This window comes from Lathamus discolor, chromosome 17 (genome assembly GCF_037157495.1).
Source record: "Lathamus discolor isolate bLatDis1 chromosome 17, bLatDis1.hap1, whole genome shotgun sequence".
In the NCBI taxonomy this organism is placed as follows: Eukaryota; Metazoa; Chordata; class Aves; order Psittaciformes; family Psittacidae; genus Lathamus; species Lathamus discolor.
Genome location: NC_088900.1, coordinates 2,680,686 through 2,699,876, shown reverse-complemented (window position 1 = coordinate 2,699,876; position 19,191 = coordinate 2,680,686). Strand labels below are relative to the sequence as shown.

At 64.2% G+C, this 19,191-nt stretch overlaps 2 protein-coding genes across 5 annotated transcripts; both read left to right on the top strand.

Annotated features, from left to right (window-relative positions):
* The first annotated feature begins 86 nt into the window (after positions 1-86).
* On the top strand, positions 87-13,405 carry USP2 (ubiquitin specific peptidase 2). Of its 4 annotated transcripts, none has more exons than XM_065697221.1 (13): positions 87-366; positions 3,751-4,484; positions 10,765-10,815; positions 11,097-11,220; positions 11,365-11,476; positions 11,567-11,677; positions 11,805-11,869; positions 11,963-12,066; positions 12,147-12,227; positions 12,373-12,451; positions 12,556-12,663; positions 12,789-12,909; positions 13,015-13,405. In XM_065697221.1, exons 2-13 carry the CDS (start codon positions 3,792-3,794, stop codon positions 13,100-13,102), a joined length of 1,737 nt encoding a protein of 578 aa, XP_065553293.1. In that variant the 5' UTR covers positions 87-366; positions 3,751-3,791; the 3' UTR covers positions 13,103-13,405. The 4 variants fall into 4 exon arrangements, with proteins under 4 accessions (XP_065553293.1, XP_065553294.1, XP_065553295.1 ...); XM_065697222.1 differs by lacking the exon at positions 87-366 and adding an exon at positions 1,413-1,519; XM_065697223.1 differs by lacking the exon at positions 87-366 and adding an exon at positions 2,665-2,760.
* A 1,908-nt stretch (positions 13,406-15,313) lies between these two features.
* MFRP (membrane frizzled-related protein) lies at positions 15,314-19,060 on the top strand. Its single transcript, XM_065697108.1, has 12 exons — positions 15,314-15,382; positions 15,464-15,575; positions 15,707-15,835; positions 16,109-16,258; positions 16,339-16,582; positions 16,662-16,792; positions 17,174-17,250; positions 17,375-17,523; positions 17,686-17,816; positions 18,196-18,330; positions 18,417-18,544; positions 18,622-19,060. Exons 1-12 carry the CDS (start codon positions 15,329-15,331, stop codon positions 18,844-18,846), a joined length of 1,665 nt encoding a protein of 554 aa, XP_065553180.1. The 5' UTR covers positions 15,314-15,328; the 3' UTR covers positions 18,847-19,060.
* Positions 19,061-19,191: the final 131 nt, after the last annotated feature.

Here is a 19,191-nt window from a genome sequence, read left to right as displayed (position 1 = left end):
AGGAGCATTTCAGCGCCCTGTGAGGTCAGATAAAGGCTCTATATTTATCTACCCGGTAACCTGAGCTGCGAATTTCTGCCCTGGTGTTTTTATGCGGCCCCACAGCCCTCCGGCTCGGCCCCCTCTGTCCTCTCGGTGCAGGCTGGAGGAGCCGAGCCACGGGGTGCCCGGTCCCCCGCTAAGGGCTCGGGGTGCTGCCGGCCCGCTCTGCATCGCTCGCTCTCATCCCACCCCAAAGGGACATGCCCCGAGGGGGCAGGATCGGGCCCCTCCGCTCAGCCCCATGACCAGCCGCCTGCCTCCTGCCGCGCCGGCCTCGTGCCCCTGAGCAGCCAGCAGCCGCCCGCACCGCTGCCCCGCACGCAGGTGAGTGGAGGGGGTGCCATGGGGGCACCGGGGGCCCTGGCATCAAGGACTCAGCCCTTCGGCTGGGTAAAGCCATGGGGGAGAGGTTTGCGGTCTCTGTATCCCCATAGGGCCCAACCTGGCAGCTCTCCACTGAAACCATCTCCCCGGCACCATCCTTGTGCCCCAGCACGGGCAGAGCCTCCCCGGGGTCCATTCTTCCCTTGCCCCCGCAGACCTCAGAGCAATTACACACTCGCTGGGTCTTTACGACAAGGTTCCCTGTGAGGTTGGGGTTCTATTGCCTGAGGGGTGAGCTCCGCAGGCAGCTGGGTATGGGTCAGCAGCACGGAGCGGGTCCAGGGTGATGACTCCTGCCCAGCGCTGCGCCGTGAGCTCCAGCCCTCTCAGGCTGGCCCAAGCTGCACGCATGACCTTGGGCAGGTCCCGTTGGGCACTGGTTTTCTATCACCGCCCGCGAGGTGACTTGGGCTCAATGCAGGGAGCAACCCCAGCAGCACATCCCCCCTGCAGGGCTGCCTGGGGCCACCCTTCCTAGAGGGAAATGCAGATTCCCAGAGGGATCTGGGAGCTCTGGTGTCACCTCCAGGCTGGGACATTGCGTCTCAAGGGACAGGGGATACAGCTCCGAGCCTGCGTAAGCGAGGAGCAGCTGTGCTGTGCATCCAACACCTTGGATGGAGCCAGTGCTGTGTAAGCTGAGCCTGCCCTGGGGCTCCGAGGGGAACAGCCACAGTGCAGAGGAATGGCTGGAGAGGGAGCCTCTGCCTCCCGGCTTCAGGCTGAACTTCCTATGGAAACATTCCCATAGGAGCCCCGTGGGTGCCTGGCGCTGGCCACGTGAAGGCAGACCGGACATTCCTGTGCATCAGCTTCCCCTGACACCCCAGGAGGATGATGAGGGTGCAGGAGCCCTGACTCAGCCATGCCAGCCCCAGGGCTTCGCCAGGCACCAGGAAAGCTCAGCACTATTACGGGCAGGGAGGGGCCAGGCAGGCCAGGAAGTGATGGGAGGAACCTGTGTGCTCTCACACCCCGCGAGCTCCTCTGGGTCCTGCCGTGCTCCGCTGCCCCACGGCGCCGGGCTCGGCTCCGATGTGACACGGGGACTCCGCAGCGCAGGCGGTCCTAGCAGATGCGGCGTTCCTCCGCGGTAAGAGCCCTCTTCCCGCAATGCCAATGGGTTAGCTCCTGTGTCTGGGACAGGTTCCCCTCCCCGGGCCCCGCATCCCTCCATCAGCTCCCGCACGGCCCCAGGGCACACGCTGCCCTGTGGAGATGTGTCCTGCTGCCTTGATGCCCTCCCACTCGCAAGCCGGTGGCTGTACTGAGAGCAAAGAAGAGATGCTGCTGGTGCCAGCAGTGGCGTGGCACAGCGGGACAATGGCATGGGGCTGTCCTGGCACTGGTTGTCGGTTCTGGCTAGGGGTTAGGGAGCAGAGGCAGCCCAGAGAGAGCCCCTGTGTCCCATTATGGCACACAGGGAAGTGTGTGCTCCCTGGAAGGCGAGGGGCTCTAACTCCAGCATCAATAGGGGATGCCAGTCCCTTGCCTGGGGTCCCCATTGTCCATGTCAAATCCCGGCTGGCAGAACCACTCCTGAGTCCTCCCAGTGCTGGTGAGGGTGGCCGCAGCCTGGCCTGGAAGAGCTGGGTGCTTGGTGGAGTCCTTGCCTGCGAGCCGATTATTCAGCTCTCAGCCTCCATTCCCAAACAGGTCTGTTGGCCCCACCTCGCTCTTGCTTGTAAATAGTTCCCTCTTCGCTGTGGGATGGTTGTTCCCTGGGCAATAACAACAGTAGCCGGGATGCAGCTGGGCTGCTCTCCAGGAGGTGCCTGGATGCTGCTTCTGACACCACCTCCTAAAAGCAAAGCAGTCCTGGGGCATTTCCACACCAGGGTTAGTTAGATGGGCAGTGGGAGCTGGTACCCACCACCCCAGGGTCTGTGGAGCCAAGGAGGTGGCTCCCCTAGAGGGGTGCTGCTGGCCCCTCTGGGCAGGGTGTCCCACTAATGGGTGGCATGCCTGGGGCTCTAAGCAGGAGCTGGATCCCCACAGGGTCAGGCAGGGAGCGATGCTGCGGTGGCTCCTCTTGCTGGGGATCCAGTGCCCATCCCCAAGCCTGGATGCGCCCTGTGTGCTGCCAGGCCAGGGCTGTGCGAGGGCTGGGCCAGGCACCGTCTCCATCACCTCCTGACTTGGAGCCAGGCCAGAGCCCGCCCTTGCTGGGCTGGGAAAAGCCTTTGAATCAGGGTCATCTCCTGGGTGACTGGAGACTCTGGGAGCCACATGAGCCACTGTCCTGCCAGGGAAGGGACGCCAGGCTCCTAGGGAGCTGAGCACCGGCAGCACAGGGACAGAAGAGCTCCGCTTGGGTCCTGCGACCCTGGACAGGTAGGGGACCAGCCACGGGTGCTGAGAGCAAACTCCCCCGCAGATCCAGACAGTGTTTGCAGGCACTGGGGTCTGCCCCGTCCCGGCTCCACGTGTGCTCTGGGTGCTTCTGCCCCTCTATACTCCTGCCCCATATGGATGCCATGGGGCAGAAGCCACCCTGTGGGGATCAAGCACTGGGTGTCAGCCACCCCTATGGACTGGCTCTGCCTGGCGGGGGGGGGTGGTACAGCAGCCACCTCGCAGGACGATCTGCATCAGCTTGAATTACTGCTGAGAGGCAAGCAGGGCACAGCGGCAGCAGGGAGATGGGGCAGGCTGCTTGGCTGGCTGGGCACTGCAGTGAGGGGGTCCCAGGCTGTACCCACAGTCCCCCAAGGCACCAAGTGGGGAGCAGGGATGGATGGCAAGGACTCCTGTGCTGACTTCCTGATTGCGCCTCAGTTTCCCCATCAGCCAAATGGGGAGTGTTTTAGTGAGCTGGAAACGCCAGCCCCCTGCCAAGCCCTGGTGCTCACTCTGAATAACCCGGGGAGGTGCTGGATGGGCTGAATCAGTCCATCCCATGTGCCTATCTCAGCATCATGAATGTGACCAGGCAGCTGCCTCCTATGTGGAGGAGACACTGGGGATACCTCTGCAGCCCCACAAGTGGAATAGCCACGGGATGGATGGATGCTAGGGCTGGGGCAGAGGTGACCACTGCAGTCCTTTGGCTTTGGTGACTGTGGGTACCAGGATGCTGGGTGCTTCTGGCTGTGCCCCGACGCTCAGTGTGGTACATGGTACCCGAAGGCACATGGGTGGCAGTGCCAGCTAGGTCTTGGTGTACCAGGCTCTCCAGAAGTCACAGCCCTCCCTGCACCCTTCATCCCCTGGCATCCCGCTGTTGCCTGTCCCAGGATGTCCAGGCAGGAGCCGGTGAGCTTCTGGGTGAGTGCTGGGTGCCCATGGCCCATAGGAGCTGACCCCTGGACTCTTCTCTTGCAGTCGATGACTCCAGGAGAGCCTGCAGACCCCCAGCCTCCATCATGTCCCAGCTCTCCTCCACCCTGAAGCGGTACGTTGACTCATCCCGCTATGCTGAGACCACCTACAGCAAGGTGCCCAGCGGCTACAGCTCCTACACCTCCTACGGATCCACCTTGTCCACATCCTATGCGAGCAGTGACAAAATCGGCTTCAAAAGCAGCTACCTGCCCTCCCCTCGCTACCACCATGCGGGGCTGTCCCCGACCAGCGGCTATGACAGCAGCCGCCTGCCCCTGTATCCCGACTCCAGCATCCGCCTGAGCTCCACGTACATCCGCAGCCAGCCCCGGCCGCCCGGCGGTGGGCTGAACGGGGGTGCCTGTTACACCTTCGCAGGGCCCCCCAGCAGCCCCCCAGCCTACCTGCCCCCCCCAGCATCCCTCAGCCGTCGCAAATCCATCAGCCACGCCGACCTGGCCCGGGAGTTCTCCGGGCTGCACGCCTCGGACAGCGCCTATGCAAGCACCGGCGCGCAGGGACAGCAAGAACTCGGTGCCCTGCGAGGTCTGTACCAGGCTGCTGCGCACTCCGACTACGTCCGCAGCTACGTGGAGAGCTACGGGAGGAAGAGCGGCCACAGCAGCTTCCCCAGCCCCTCACAGGCCCTGCCACCCTCAGGCACCCGCGGCACCGCTCAGTCCTGCGAGAGGAGCGATGATGGGTGCTGCGACGCGTCCGCACGGAGCACCACGGTAAGGGGCTCCTGATGGGATGTACTGGGGTCCGTCATCCGGGCCTGCTGGCGCTGGGGTAGGGAGCCTGGGACACCCTGCGTGCTCTCAGCTGGGGACCTCGGTGCATCGCTCTGTGCCTCTGTTTCTGCTGTTGACCCTCTGAAGCCGCCCTTGCTGTCGCAGCAGTGCTGGGCTAGAGCTGCTGACGCAGCCATGTGCAGGTGCGCTCTGAGGGGCTGTGCTCTCAGCTCACAGGGCTCCCCATGGGTGCCTTGCAGCTAAGGGTGCCCCATGTTAGATATAAGGATGTTCTTCCCTGTGAGGGTGCTGAGGCGCCGGCACAGGGTGCCCAGAGAAGCTGTGGCTGCCCCATCTCCAGGCCAGGTTGGATGCTGACACACAGAGCTGACTGTGCCCGCACCCCTTGCGTCTGCTCCATCCCATCCAAGATGGGTTTCCTGCTGCTTCAGCCCAGCTAGAGAGGGTGACATGACCGGGCTGGGCACTCACCTTGCTGTGACACCCAGCTGGGGAGGCTGGTTTGGCTGGTGCTTTGGCACAATGACTTGGTAGCCAGCTGCTGGTCAGGTTTTCCACTGATACCCGGTGATGCCTGATCACTGCAATGGTTTATTGCTGCCATCCCGGGGCCCTGCGCCCCAGCTCCTAGTGTAGGCCATGGCAGCCAGGGAAGCACCAGTTTCTCCATGGCAGCGGCTGCTCTGCTCAGCATCACACGTGGTGGCAGGCACTCGGTGCCCCAGGTATCAATCGGTGCTGCACCATCCCCAGGGCCTCAGCCCAGGCCAGGAGCCGGCATCGCACGCGCAGCCCGGCTCGGGCGCAGAGGGGAGCAGCCTGGTAATTTTCCACTTGGAAGGTTTCCTTCCAAGCTCCTGTCAGGCTCTGCACACGCCGTCTCCTGCTCTCTTTCCAGTCAGCCTCCATTCACCCATGGTGGAGGGACCAGGCTGCCCTGGCGCACACAGGCAGCCCCCTTGCCCTGGTGTGGGTCCCCCTGTGCCCAACCTGCCTGGTCCCTGGTCCCCAGCCCCGGGATGGAGCAGGTTGGAGGGCTGGGTGAGTGGAGGAATGATGCTGTTGAAGGGAATTCCTGCCTCCCACAACAGGTCCTGGTGGGGGGGACCGAGGGGGGGACCCAGAAGCTGCTGCCCCCATGGCACTCACTGAAGCCCTCACCACCACTGCTTGGGCTGGGGTCCCCACCACCAGGTGCCCACGCACCACTGTGATGTGGGGGCCCCATGGGATGGCCATGGGGCAGCTACTCCCAAAACACACCTTGGGGTTGTATGCGGACAGGGCCGGGGGCTTTGCAGCTGGGGCTGATGGCGGTGGAGCTGGCACAGGGTGCGAGGGCAGGCGGGGAGCATGGATCAGTGACATTGGCTAAGGTTTCCTTGGTGCTTTGATGGGCTATTTTCCATTCCTGTGGGGTTTTTCCCTCCCTTTCCCAAGCCAGGAAGCAAATGTACCCGTCGTAAAACGACTGCGGTCATGCCAGGCGCCGGAAACAAGCGCCATTGGTTCTGCCCCATTACCCAGCCCTTTGGGCAGCGCCAGCAGCACCCACCAGAGCCAGGGCACGGTGGGGCTGGCTCAGTGCTTCCTCCTACCCCTTCTTCCCCATGCACCTCCTGCCTGTGCACCACACGAGCCGTGATCCAGAGCAGGAGGTGAGGACGCCCGCATTTGTGCCTACCCATCGCTCCGTGCCTCAGTTTACCATCCCGCAGGGCAAAGGGAGGTGTGTGCAGCTGCAGCGAGTGGCTGTGCCGCCCCATTAACCACCCTGGGTGGACATAGGGTCAGAAGGCCAGAGCCACCCGCAAAAGCGCCGGCAGCTCTCCGCAGCCCCATCCTGAGCAGCTGACGGCTCTGCCCTGAGGCCAGTGCTGGTCCAGTGCCTTTGCGGTGCCAACCAGGCCCGCGGCAACCTCTGCTCGTGGCCGAAGGTCACCACTGCTGAGGGCAGGGAGCACCCTGCACAGAGCTTGGGGCAGGCTGTGCACTGGGGCGAATCCTGTCCCCAAGCTACCCACCGGGATGCAGGGCAGGGCGGTGGGATGCTGGCTGGTGCGGGCAGCACCGGTACAAGCAGAGGACACACTGGGGAGCTGTGCCATGGTCCTGAGGCCCAGGATGGGACACGGAGGGGCTGTGAGAGCCACGCAGCGTTTGTGATGCTGACGGGGTGCGCAGCCCCATGCGAACGGCGTGTCCCTGAGTGTGTACGGTGTACACACGGCGGGGTGTGTATATATATACACATGCGCGCACACGCAAGCAGGGATTACGACAAGCATCCTGTTGTGATGCAAAAAGCCCTGGCCCTGCAGATGAATAACGCTGCAAGATGCCTCCTCGGATATTTTTGCTGATGCCAAAAATAGTCTCCCCCCCCCCATCAGCCCCTCCACTGGCTGTGCCGAGCTTGCGCCGCGGACAAGGGGAGGCTGCATCTGCAGCAATTGGGATTCAGACAGCAGCCACTGGCTCTGGCTGGGGTGTATTGGGAGGAAAGCAGGCTCTGCTCCATGCCTCCAGCCTGGTCAGCGATGCTGAAGGCTCTGGATGTGCTCGGAGCAGCCGGGCCGCTCTCCCTGTCTCCACTGCCCATGGAAATTTCCCGGAGCAGGCAGGAAGGACACCTGGGCGCACACAGAGCAATCGCAAGCCTCTGTTGCTCACCCTGCTGTGGTCAGAGGGGAGACGCAGGACTGGGACACGGGATAGCTGGGCTTCCTGCCAGCCTCCTCACCTGCCCTTGCTGCGGGAGAAGAGACTGAGCGCTGCCCGCTCCGTGCCTCAGTTTACCCAGTGCTCAGAGGGGAGGCACCAGATGGGCTCTTTGCTTCACACAGGATCTGGGGAGAGTTTTTTCCCCAGCAGATGAAGCAAGGCACTGAAATACCTCTGAGCTCAGTGTCAACGCATCCTCCGTAGAGGGGGGCATGCTCTGTCTCTTGTTGCTCAACAAACGGGAGCCCAGCACAGCACTGCAAGGAAGGCACATGGCTGGGAGCCCCTCTCAGACATCCTTATCCCCCCTCTGGGTACCCCATGCACCCACAGTGTCCCAGTTTGACCGAGCTCTGGCGAGTGACTCCCTGCTGGGACAGACCCGCTCTGCCCGGTGCCTGCCCAGCTCTCAGACCAGCACCGTGCTGGCGACGATGGGAAGCCGGTGCCATCAGTCAGCCGGGAGCACAGGGAGGGGAAGCAAGCGCTCCTCCGGCTGCCTCCTCGCCCTATTGCCCTCATGATGCTGGCGCGGTGCCGGTGTTGCGAGGCGGACAACGTTGTGCGTGGGGAGCAGCGCTGCCTGGAGCTGGGCTGCGGCGGATGGAAGGGGGGGGTCAGGGATGCAGTGGGGCTCTAGCACCCTCCGCAGAGTCCCCCCCCCCGGTGCTAGGAGCGCGTCCTACGGGCCCCGCCGCCCCTCGCGGGCCCCCTTGGCTGCGGGCTGGGCTCGGCTGTACCACGCGGTGCGGCGGGGGCCGGCCGTCACCGAGCCGCGGCCGCCTCTCCACCCATTTGATGTCAGAGCCGCTCAGGTGCCGTCAGCCCCGGAGCCGGCACCGGCTCCGCTGCAGGCGCTCCGCTGGAGCCGGGCGCCTGACCCCGTACCCAGGGCGATAGCTCGGCCGCAGGCAAGAGGTGCCCACCCGGCCCCCGCCGGCATCCCCCCGTACCCACCGCTGGTCCCCAGCGTGCCGTGCCCGACGGGGCCATCATGAGGGACTCGTACACGGTGACGCTGCCCGAGGAGCCCCCCGCGCTCCCCGACCTTCACAAGGACCTGCGGCCCCGCACCTCCATGCCAGGGTCGCTGCTGGTCTCTACCTTCGTCGGGCTCGTCCTCAACAAGACCAAGGTATGAGCTCTGCCTTGCAGCTCCCTGCCCTCCGCCTTGGGGGCACGGGTGGAGGGATGGGGATGGGGTGGCCCCTGCCCTCACTGGGGAGCAGCGGGTACCCCACGGCATCCCCGTTGCTGGAGGATGGGGTGCCTGGGGCTGGGTGCCCATCCTGGCTGGCCCTGGGGCCAGGGTGCCCGGGTGTCCCGCAGGAGGGACGAGGAGCGGGTGAAGGCGCGTGTCAGGACGCCTGGGTCACTCTCCCAGCCCTGCCCTTGTGGTGACCTTGGCCAGGTTCCCGTTCCCCAGCCCTGCCCAGTGCAAGGAAGGGGCTCCTGGCCACGCTGGCCCCTTGGCAGTGTCCCCGTGCTGAGCCTGGCTGTCCCCAGGGCGGCAGTGCCGGGGCAGATCTCCCCCATGCAGGGATGGCCGAGGCAAGGGGCAGGGGAGGGCAGATCTGGGCACTTATGTAAGTCTGCCTGCTCCGGCTCTCCTGCTGCCCCAACAGGCCCTTGGCTTGTGGACCCGGATGGGAGCAGCACAGCTCGGGTCTTGTCCCTTGTCCCCATCCCCTGCCCCTTGTCCCCCTCCTGCAGTGCAGCCTCAGGGACTCCCCAGCCGCCGCCGCGTGAGCCAGCTCTCCTTCGCCGCCTCCGAGCAGTGCCGTGTCCTAGATAAAGCCCTGGACGGGCGAGGGGGATTAGCTGGAGTTGAGTCACCCACGGGAGGGAAAACCAAGGGGGGAGATAAGACCTGGGTGCACGCAGCGCTTGTGCCGTGGTATGGGGGCACCTGGGCCTTTGGTGCTTCAGCCGCTGGCCTGGCCAGGCAGCGAGTGAATGCCGTGTCTATGGGGAGGTTTGCACCCACACTGGTGGGTCGCTCTGGGCACATGGAGGGAGCTGCCCAACCAGGGCCACCGGATGAGCAGGGTCCTGTTTGGGATGGCTGGGGCACATTGGGGCAGCTCCTGGGAGATGCAGTTCCCCCCCCCGCCCAGCCCCAGGACTGTGACCTTGCCTCCAATAGGCATGAGGATGCGAGCAGTGAGGGGCAGCCCCTTCAAGGGATGGAGGCTGTCAGGGCACAGACCCACTTCTGCTGCCTGCAGAGCCAGGCCAGCTCCTCGTGCCATTGGTGTGTCACACTGACCCACCGCAGCCAGCCCAGCCTGCCCCATGGCCTGTGGGTCCCTGCACAGGGATAAGTGCTGGGTCCGGCCGTGCCATGTGCACCCACACAGGGCGGCCGAGTGGCCGCTGGTGCTGCGGTGGGTGATGCCTGCGCCGTCGCTAAGGAGCACGTGTAAGTGGATCTGGGTTATTTTGGGCTGCTGTCAGGGCTGGGTGCTCAGCACCTCCCACACACACACCAGATGCTGCTATTTCAGAGCTGCTGGGCCCCCTCCCCTCCTCTCCTCCCGCTCCTCACGCTGGGGTGGGCAGCTGGGGGCGTGCCTGAGGATCCTTAAAACCTGGTCATCCGAGGGAGCAGGATGGGCAGCCTGGCCCTGCAAGCCTCATTGTCCCAGCACCCTGCTCTGGGCACAGCACCCGGGAGGTTCATCCCACCCTCTGTGCAGGGCTGGGAGCAGGACCCCTGCTCCATCCCACCAACCCCATAGCCCTCCATGCAACACAGGCAACCCTGGGGCTCCCAAAGCCCCTCTGCGCTCTCGGTCTCTCCAGCAAAGAGTGGCTATGCCTCCTGGCCCCATCACCCCGCTGCCTATGGCTGTCTCTGCTTGGCATGATCCTGCCTGGCTCTGGGAGTACTGGTGGACCTAGAGCTGACCCATAGCACAGGCATAGCCCAGCCAGGCCAGCGAGTGGCTGGGAGGGCAGTGCTGGACATGCAGCCCCATGCCTGGGCTCCGTGCGGCAGGGCTGGGCTTGCACTTTCCTGGATGGACTTTATCCTGTGCCAAGGTCTGGGTGTGCTTGTGCAGGGGGGGGACACCCAGCATGGACAAGGCAGGCAGCAGTGGGGCACTGTGCACCTCCTGCAGCTGTGGGGCAGGCACAGGGTGCTTCCACCCCACAGCTTCCTAGGGCACAGGGCTGGCAAGGGGAGGAAGAAGGGGTGTTTGGTCTGGCCTGCAGCCCAGGGCATGGGGCAGCAGTGGCACCAGGCAGGGCGAACTTTGACCACTGCACATTGTCCAGGGAGCTAAGGAGCAGCAGCCAGGCAGGCAGGATGGGGCAGGCCAGCCATGGCTTCCCTCTGGGTCCTTGGCTACAGTCCTGTGTGCATCCGGAGCACAGAGCAACCGCGGTGCTGCCTATGATGCCCATAGGGAGATAGGGCCTCTGCTTGCACTTGAGGGTCTGCTGCATGGCACCATGGCCTTACTGTGCTGCCCACAGCATGGCCAGCCTGTGCTGGACACTGTCTCAGCCCTGTTCCTTCTCTCCGCAGAGCTCCAAGGTGGTGCAGGGGCTGACCGGCCTGCGAAACCTCGGCAACACGGTGAGTGCCAGCCCAGGCACCCGGCTGGGGGTCCCAGCTCACACCGTGCCTTCTGCTGGCACGTCTATGGGGCAGAGGGAAGCCCTGTCCCTTTGCCTCGCCCCGCAGCACCCGCGCTCTCACCCCGGTGTCTCCCCACACGCCAATCCCAATGGAGCGAGCTGGGGAAGAGCATCCCCGCTTCGTCCCTATCCTCTGCCCACCCGCCCCGCGTGTCCCCCTTCCACCGCCTGCCTCCCTCTGCCTCTCGTTGCCATGGTTTTCTCTTCTGCCTCCCCCAGTGCTTCATGAACTCCATCCTGCAGTGCCTGAGCAACACCAAGGAGCTGCGGGATTACTGCCTGCAGAACCAGTACCTGCGGGACCTCAACAACAACAGCCGCATGCGCACCGCGCTCATGTCAGGTAACCGCCGGGCACCAGCCCCTGCCTCCGCACCCCGCACCGTGTCCTTGCTCCCCTGGGACGCCCCACGTCCCCCAGCCTCGGCGCTGTGCTGTGGGTCCCATCACCGGCCCCTGTGCTGAAGACCTGCCTCTGTGCACGCAGAGTTTGCAAAGCTGCTTCAGCTGCTCTGGACCTCGTCCCCCAACGAGAGCGTGAGCCCCTCCGAGTTCAAGATCCAGATCCAGAGATATGCCCCCCGCTTTGTGGGCTACAAGTAAGGGGTGTTGGTGCAGCGGTGGCCTGGGGGGGGGGGGGGGTGCTGCGCTCCCCCCACTGCTCACTGGCCATGCGCTTTGTCTTGCAGCCAGCAGGATGCACAGGAGTTCCTGCGGTTCCTCCTGGATGGGCTGCACAGCGAAGTGAACCGCGTGCTGGTGCGGCCACGGGCAAGCACGGACACCCTGGACCACCTCCCGTAAGTGCCAGCTGGGGCAGAGGCAGGCTCGGCCCAGGGAGGGGGATTACATGGGTCCACTCTGGGCTTGTCACGGGGGATGCTGTCCCTCGGCCACACTTGGTACCACTTTGCCCATCTCCCGCAGCGACGATGAGAAGAGCCGCCAGATGTGGAGGAGGTACCAGGAGAGGGAGGACAGCCGCATCAGCGGTGAGCAGGGCGGTGGGGAGAGGAGGGCAGGGCTGGGAGCGGGGCTGGAAACGCGGGGTCTCACCTGGCTTCGTCCCACCTTTGTCCCACCAGACCTCTTCGTTGGGCAGCTGAAGAGTTCGCTGACCTGCAGTGAGTGCGGATACTGCTCCACAGCCTTCGATCCCTTCTGGGACCTGTCCCTGCCCATCCCCAAGGTGACGGGTGCTCTCAGTCCCTAAACCCCCAGCACCCTGCCCCGCACGCCCTGTCCCTAATCCACGCTATGCTCCCACAGAAAAGCTATGGGGAGGTGACCCTCATGGACTGCCTACGGCTCTTCACCAAAGAGGATGTGCTGGATGGGGATGAGAAACCGGTATGGGGCAGGGGGCATGGGGCTTGCCTCGATGCAGGCTGGGCCCCTTTCCCTCTGTGCCTGTGTTGCCAGCACCGTGGGCTCAGAGCCCCATGGGGCCGCGCTCTGCTCCCACCCTCCTCCTCATGCTGTCTGTCTCCCACAGACGTGTTGTCGCTGCAAAGCCAGGACAAGGTGCACAAAGAAATTCAGCATCCAGAAGTTCCCCAAGATCCTGGTGCTCCGTATCCTTTCAGGCAGAGGGATGGGGCCAGGGGTGCTGGGTGGGGGGGCAGGCAGTTCCTCACAGGCTCCCCTTTATCCGTTGCCTCCTTGACCTGATGCCCAGACCTGAAGCGCTTCTCAGAGGCTAGAATACGAACCAGCAAGCTCACAACCTTCATCAACTTCCAGCTGAAGGACCTGGACCTCCGGGAGTTCGCCTCGCAGAGCTGCAGTGAGTGCAGTGCTGGGGGGCAGAGCCATGGGTACTGGTCCCTCCTGGCCCCAGCTCCGTGCTGGCGCACTGGGGGACAGCAGGGCAGCAGCCTGCATGGCTGAGCACCCCTTTGCTCCCCACAGACCATGCCGTTTACAACCTCTATGCCGTCTCCAACCACTCGGGCACCACCATGGGGGGACACTACACTGCCTACTGCAAGAGCCCCATCTCCAACGAGTGGCACAGTTTCAATGACTCACGGTGAGCGTGGGGTGCAGGGTCAGGGCGAGCAGGGACCCCCTGCCCAGAGCAGCATCCTGGTGCCTTGTCCCCATCGCTCACAACGCATCTCCCCCCTGTCCGCAGTGTTACCCCGATGTCATCCAGCCACATCCGCAGCAGCGATGCCTACCTGCTCTTCTACGAACTGGCCAGCCCGTCCTCCCGCATGTAGCCAGCCCTGCCTGCCTGGGGATCCCCTGCGACACCCCTCACTACCGGCCCCACAAGTGCAGGAGGAGGTGAAGAGGAAGGACCCCGAGGTGGCTGCAGCGGGAGGCTGGAGGCAGCCAAGGAGCAGACCCCGAGCAAGGAACACCCCAGCTCACAAGCCGAGGAGGGCAGCGGCAGCAGGGCAGGGCCCCGGCAGCTCAGGCACCTCCTGGTCGCTGGCGTTTGTTTTTTACCTTGGGGTACGTTTTAGTTTCTTTCTTCTTCTCTTTTTGGTTGGTGTGTAATAAAAATACTGAGCAAGGGACATCGCGGGCATGGGGCTGCCGGCCCCATTGACTCAGCCAGGACCTCTGCTCCCCCGGCGGAGCACCCGCAGCTGGGGACCCAGGAGAGCCTCCCGCATCCCTCCTGGCCTCTTTGGCGCTCCCATTCTGCTTGGCCATCCCGGAGGATCTGTGAACTGCTCCCGGCCTCCTCCCAGCACTTCCGAACCTCCTGGCAAAGGACCTTGAGCCCTTCGGTCGCCTCCGTCCCATCGCAGGCAGCATGTCCCCACCAGCTGCCCCGCGCACGCTCCTCGAAGCGAGACTCACGGACAGGAAGGAGGAAACCCTTTTGGGGGATTTCTATGTATTTCTAGTGGACTTTGCTCAACCTGGAGCACCCCGCTGCTTCCTGGCTCTCCAGGGACTTGTGCCGGGGGATGCTTCAGGGAGGTTTTTACCTGCATCCTCATGCGACGGTGCCTTAAACCCTCCGGGGGAGCGGGAGGCCATTGGGGTTGCACAGAAACATCCATCCTGTGGAGGAGAGGGAGGGAAGGGCAGTGGCTTTCCGGGACCATCTGCGATTGGGGCTGTCTTGTCCCTGCGATCAGGAGCCCCGCTGGGTGCCCGGGGTGCGTGTCCCCCCCAGCCCTGCTGCTCTGTCCTCCAGCTAGCAAATGCCAGTGGCCTTTTAAGCCTTTAATTTATTCTCCTCCCCATCCTGCCTTGCCTGAGGTGCATCTGGAGGGGAGATGGGCCCAACCCAGCCCAATCCCAGCCCCAGCTCGCAAGGCAGCTACATCCAACCCAGCGAACCCATTCTCCTTCGCCCTCGCTGGTGCCACGGGCACGCACTGAGCGCTCTGGTGCCATGAGCATCCCACCCAGCCCGGGGGCATCGCAGTGGGGCTCGGATGGAGGGGAGGGGAGGGCAGGCAGGATGGAGGGGCTGCCCGCGGCAGGTACCGGACTGGGGCAGCGATGCTTCTTGGCAGGTGGCTTGTTTACTGTGTAAGCAAGATGGGCAGGAAGTGTCTCATACAAGGGAGACTCGTGCGGGAATAAATCTGAGCTTGAACAGATTGCTGTGTGCCTGTGCTTGTCTCTGCGTGGGCACACGAGGGACTGTGGCTCCAGCAGCCAGAGGGAAACCACCGCCAGAGCCTGCCAGTGCTCATCCATGGAGCATCCATGCCCCAAGGCGTGCCTGGAGCGATGGATGCAGGCAGCAGCCCTTCTCCTCCAGCCACCTGCAGAGGCAGAGGGAGCCTTTCCTCCTGCGCCAGCCCTGTGGAGCTCCTCCGTGCCCATGCCGTTCCCTCAAAGCCCATGAACAATGGCGCTTTTCTCCCCTTCTTAGGAACAGGGACGGGCACCAGGGCATTAAGAGGCAGTGGGAGTGCAGGTGGAAGGGCTCAAGCATTCAGTGCTGGGGAGGCACAAGGCAAGGAGGGATGTGTTCAATGCCCCCAACACAGCCCCTTCAGTGCTGCCCTGCCCTGATAGGGACGTGGAAACAGCAGGCAAACCGATGCTGCCTCCATGCACCCAAAAGCGAGGTCCCCGGCTGGATGGGCTCCCAGCAGAGTGGGTGCAAGCACACATTCCCCTTTAAGACGCTGGTTCTCTGTGCCAGAGCCTGACCTCGGCATCCTCAGCTGAGCTGGATTAACAGGGCAAGGGGCCTGCCGAGGGGGTTGGGGCTGCGCTTTCCACACTCACCGCACAGTGGGAATGGCCTTTGGGGTTCCAAGGGGTCCGGTGCTGGGGCAGCACACGTAGGCACAGCCGGCACTGCCACCTCCTCTGCCTTGGTGCATGGTGGAGCGGGGGTCCCACACCACCCCAGGGCCAATGGGGGCGGCTGGGGAGGAGGAGGCAGTGGGGCAGGGGGCTGTGCTGTGGGGCAGGGTGTGCTGGGGAGGCTTTTAGCCCAGCTCTGCTGGCAACCGCCTGCTGCCATGAAGGACTTCACCGAGATCGTGCTTTGCCCAGAGGCTCTGGACCACAGCAAGGTAGGGTTTGGGGGGGGAATGGCACTGAGGGGTCCCTGCTGCGTGCTCCTCATGGTGCCACCCGTGCTCACTCTCCTGCAGACCGAGTTCTGCAACCCCGTCTTCGAGGGCGAGGAGCCCCGGGCAGCACCAAGCACAGGGTGCCCAGCAGATGAGGATGGGAGCAGCCCCACATCGCAGCGGGACGGCCTCGGTACCAGCCTGGGGTTTGTGCACAGGCACCAGCTGGGGAGCAGGGTGATGGGCAAGCTCCCCCCCAGGGAGCATTTAGGGACCCGTTATCAGCGTGGCTGCTGCTCTGCCCTCTTCCCTTGCCTTCCACAGGCCAGCAGCTCTGGGGGCAGGCAGGCCGGCGGTTCCGTGCTGACTTCAAGTTCACCTGGCTCTGCGTGGCTCTGATGAGCGCAGTCCTCATCTTCCTCATCGCCCTCCTGCTGGGCATCGTTATCCACCGTGAGTGCCGTGAGCACACAGAGGCAGCACGGAGGGGGGAAAGGAGCACGGAGAGGGCATCCATTCCGTACAGCACCTCCGTGGTGAGAGGGCCCCCACGCACAGGAGCAAGTGGGATCTCCACCTCCCTGGGATGGGGAAGGGCACTGTGGGACCTGCCCACACCTGGGGCCACAGCACACGGGGCTGGGTGGGCTTCCTAAGCCCCTTCCCTGCACTGCAGCCCCTTCTCCCTGCTGGGGCTGAGCCGCGCCTGCTCTTCCCTGGGCACAGAGCTGACATCCCCGCAGCCACCCCGCGCCCCAGCCGCAGCCCTGCCTGCCCATGGAGCCGCAGCACCCACCCGAAGGGCCCCCCCGGCACCCAGAACTGCTGCCACCCCAACCCAGAGCTGGCTGCCCACCGCCGGCACCGCAGCACCGGGTAAGTCCCATGTGGGGCAGCGTGCTGGGACAGCGGTGCCCTGAAGCATCGTCTCATACCCACGCTACTGCCCCATGCAGCCTGCGGTGGGACCCTGCGGAGCCCCGAGGGCTCCTTCAGCTCCCCCAACTACCCCAGCCCGTACCCCCCTGATTCACTCTGCATCTGGCGCATCGAGGTGAGCCCCGGCCTCGCCATCCAGCTGAAGATGGAGACGTTCAGCGTGGAGGGCACTGCCTCCTGCCTCTTTGACCGTGTGGAGCTCTATGAAGAGCAGGGTGCTGGCAGCGCGGACCCTGCAACGCTTAGGGGGGGTCCGACCAGGTAGGGCACCTCGCACCAGCGGAGCGTGGCAATGCAGTCGGGATGCGGTGAGCGGTGTCACCCCTTGTTGTGCCCCCAGGTTTTGTGGCAATGTGGTACCCCCGACCTTCAACACCAACTCCAACCACCTGCGTGTCACCTTCGTCTCCGACAGCAGCGTGGGTGCCCCAGGCTTCAGTGCCCGCTACCGTGCTGTGGCCCCCAGTGACAGTGAGTACCCCCCCCGGGCATCACTCGGACTCCTCACTGTGGGACCTGGGTAGCATTGGGGTACCGGGGCACGGGAGGGTGCCCAGTGGGATGCCACCACCAGCCTGGCTGTCTCTGCCAGAGAGCTGTGCCTGGGATGAGCACTTGTGTGACCAGGGGCTGTGTCTCCACTTGGGCTTTGTCTGCGATGGCTTCCATGACTGCACGGACAAGAGCGATGAGGCCAACTGCAGCCTCAAACACAAAGGTCAGCGTTTACCCCTGCCCGTAGCTGCTGCAGCGCCCGGCCAGAGGGCACGGTGATGGGAGGCAGGGGTGTAAGGAGACAGAGCAAAGGAAAAGGGGCAGGGGGTAAAGCTGCATGTGTGTGTTTCCCTTCAGAGTGCGGGGGGCCGCTAACCGCCTTGGAGGGGCACTTCTTCACCCCAAACCACCCCCAGCCATACCCGCACCAGCAGGTGAGAGAGGGGATGCTGGTGGGATGGAGGTGGGAGCAGGGTGAGGGTGGGCAGGGAGGAAGGCAACCTGCCATTGGGAAGAGCCCTGGTTTCATGGGTGTCCCGGCTGCCCCCTGCCCTGCAGCTGTGCCTCTGGCAGATCTCGGTGCCCGTGGGGCACGTCATCGACCTGCGCTTCCACAACTTCAGCCTGGAGATGCATGAGGACTGCAGCTTCGACTTCGTGGAGGTGCACGACAGCGCCGGCACGGGGGCTGCCAGCCTCATGGGCAGGTACAGGCCATGGTATCCCTGGCCCTGCTGCGCCAGCCTCAGTGCGCTGGGCTCCTGTGGCTTCCATGCATAGGGCAGGCTGGTGAAGAGGAGGCACCGGAGGACAGGGCTGGGGAGGTGCTGCCCGCCCGGACCCCATCTCTCACCCCACCACCTCGGCAGGTTCTGTGGGCACCAGCTGCCACCCATCCTGACCTCCTCCCGCCACGTCATGACCGTCCTCTTCGTGGCAGATGAAGGGGTTGCAGACGATGGGTTCTTTGCCACCTACCAAGCCCGCAATGCCACAGAGAGTAAGTAGCCAAGCAGGGGCACAGGCTGCCCAGAGGGGCTATGCAGTCACTGTCCTTGGGGGCCTTCAAACCCAGACTGGACTAGCCTCTGGGAAAAACTGCCCTCATCTCCTTGGAGCAGGAATTTGGGCTACAGCATTACCCTATTGATCCCAGCCGTTGCAATGTGGATTGCTCACCTGCACACATCGCGACCCATCACCTGAGGGCTGCCCCTAGATAACGCAGGGAATTTGGGATGCCCCTAAGCTGAGCCAGCAATGCTCACCTCTTGGCCAGTGACCAAGAAGAGTGAAGGCAGGGGTGGTCAGCATAGGAACAGGCTGAGCCCCAGCCATGGCCAGCCTGCTCCCTGCCCATGCCCATGCTGCTCTTACAGAGACCTGCAGCCCCGCAGAGTTCTCCTGTGGGAATGGCGAGTGCCGGGCGCTGGAGTCTGTATGTGATGGGTGGCACGACTGCCCCGACGGCACCGACGAGCTGAACTGCACCGGGGTCTCCTACCCCGCCTTCGGTGAGTGCCACCCCTCGTCCTGGCCCAGCACCGTGGCACTCGGTGGGCATCACTGCTGCTATAAGAAGGGAAGTGCCCCGGGGCAGGGTCTGTCTGTGAGCCCGTGCAAGTGGAGATGTGCCTGGGGCTGGGCTACAACGCCACCTCCTTTCCCAACATCTGGCTGGCCATCCCGGACCAGGAGGGAGCCGCCGAGGTGCTCCAGGACTATCAGGTGAGCTTCCCAAGGGATGCCCGCAGGGCTGCCCGCACCACACCGTGGTGTGCACCATCACTGCCGCTCTCCCGCAGACACTGATGGAGCTCGCCTGCTACCAGCACCTCCGACTCCTCATCTGCAGCCTCTTCGTGCCCAAATGCACCCCGGATGGGGGGGTCCTGCAGCCCTGTCGAGCCGTGTGCCTGGCTGCCGAGCTGCGGTGCCAGCAGTCCCTCGGCCTCCTCGGCATCCTCTGGCCCATCAACTGCAACATCCTGCCTGACTCCAATGACCCCATAGAGTGCTTCCAGCCCTGATCCGGCAAGAGAGGATGAGCCAGGGCTGAAGCACCCACTGCTCTGCCCCAAATGTCCCTCCCATCCTCCTCCTCCTGCTGCAAATACCCAACTAACGGGGTGTCCCCCATCAGCAGCACCCCATTGCCTGGCTCCTCGCCTGCCCTGGGGTCAGCACCTTTGCTCAGAGCCAGCTCAGTTCGAGGATGCCATGGAGAGCAAGTGCCCCTTCCCAGCCTTGCTCCAGGGAAAGGCTTGTGCTGGAGGGGTTGTGCCCATCGGCTGGAGCTGTGCTGGTAGTCCCCTTGCTGAGCAGCGGGACGGTGGCAAGAGTTGGGCGCTGCTTCCCCATCCTCAGCCAGCCCC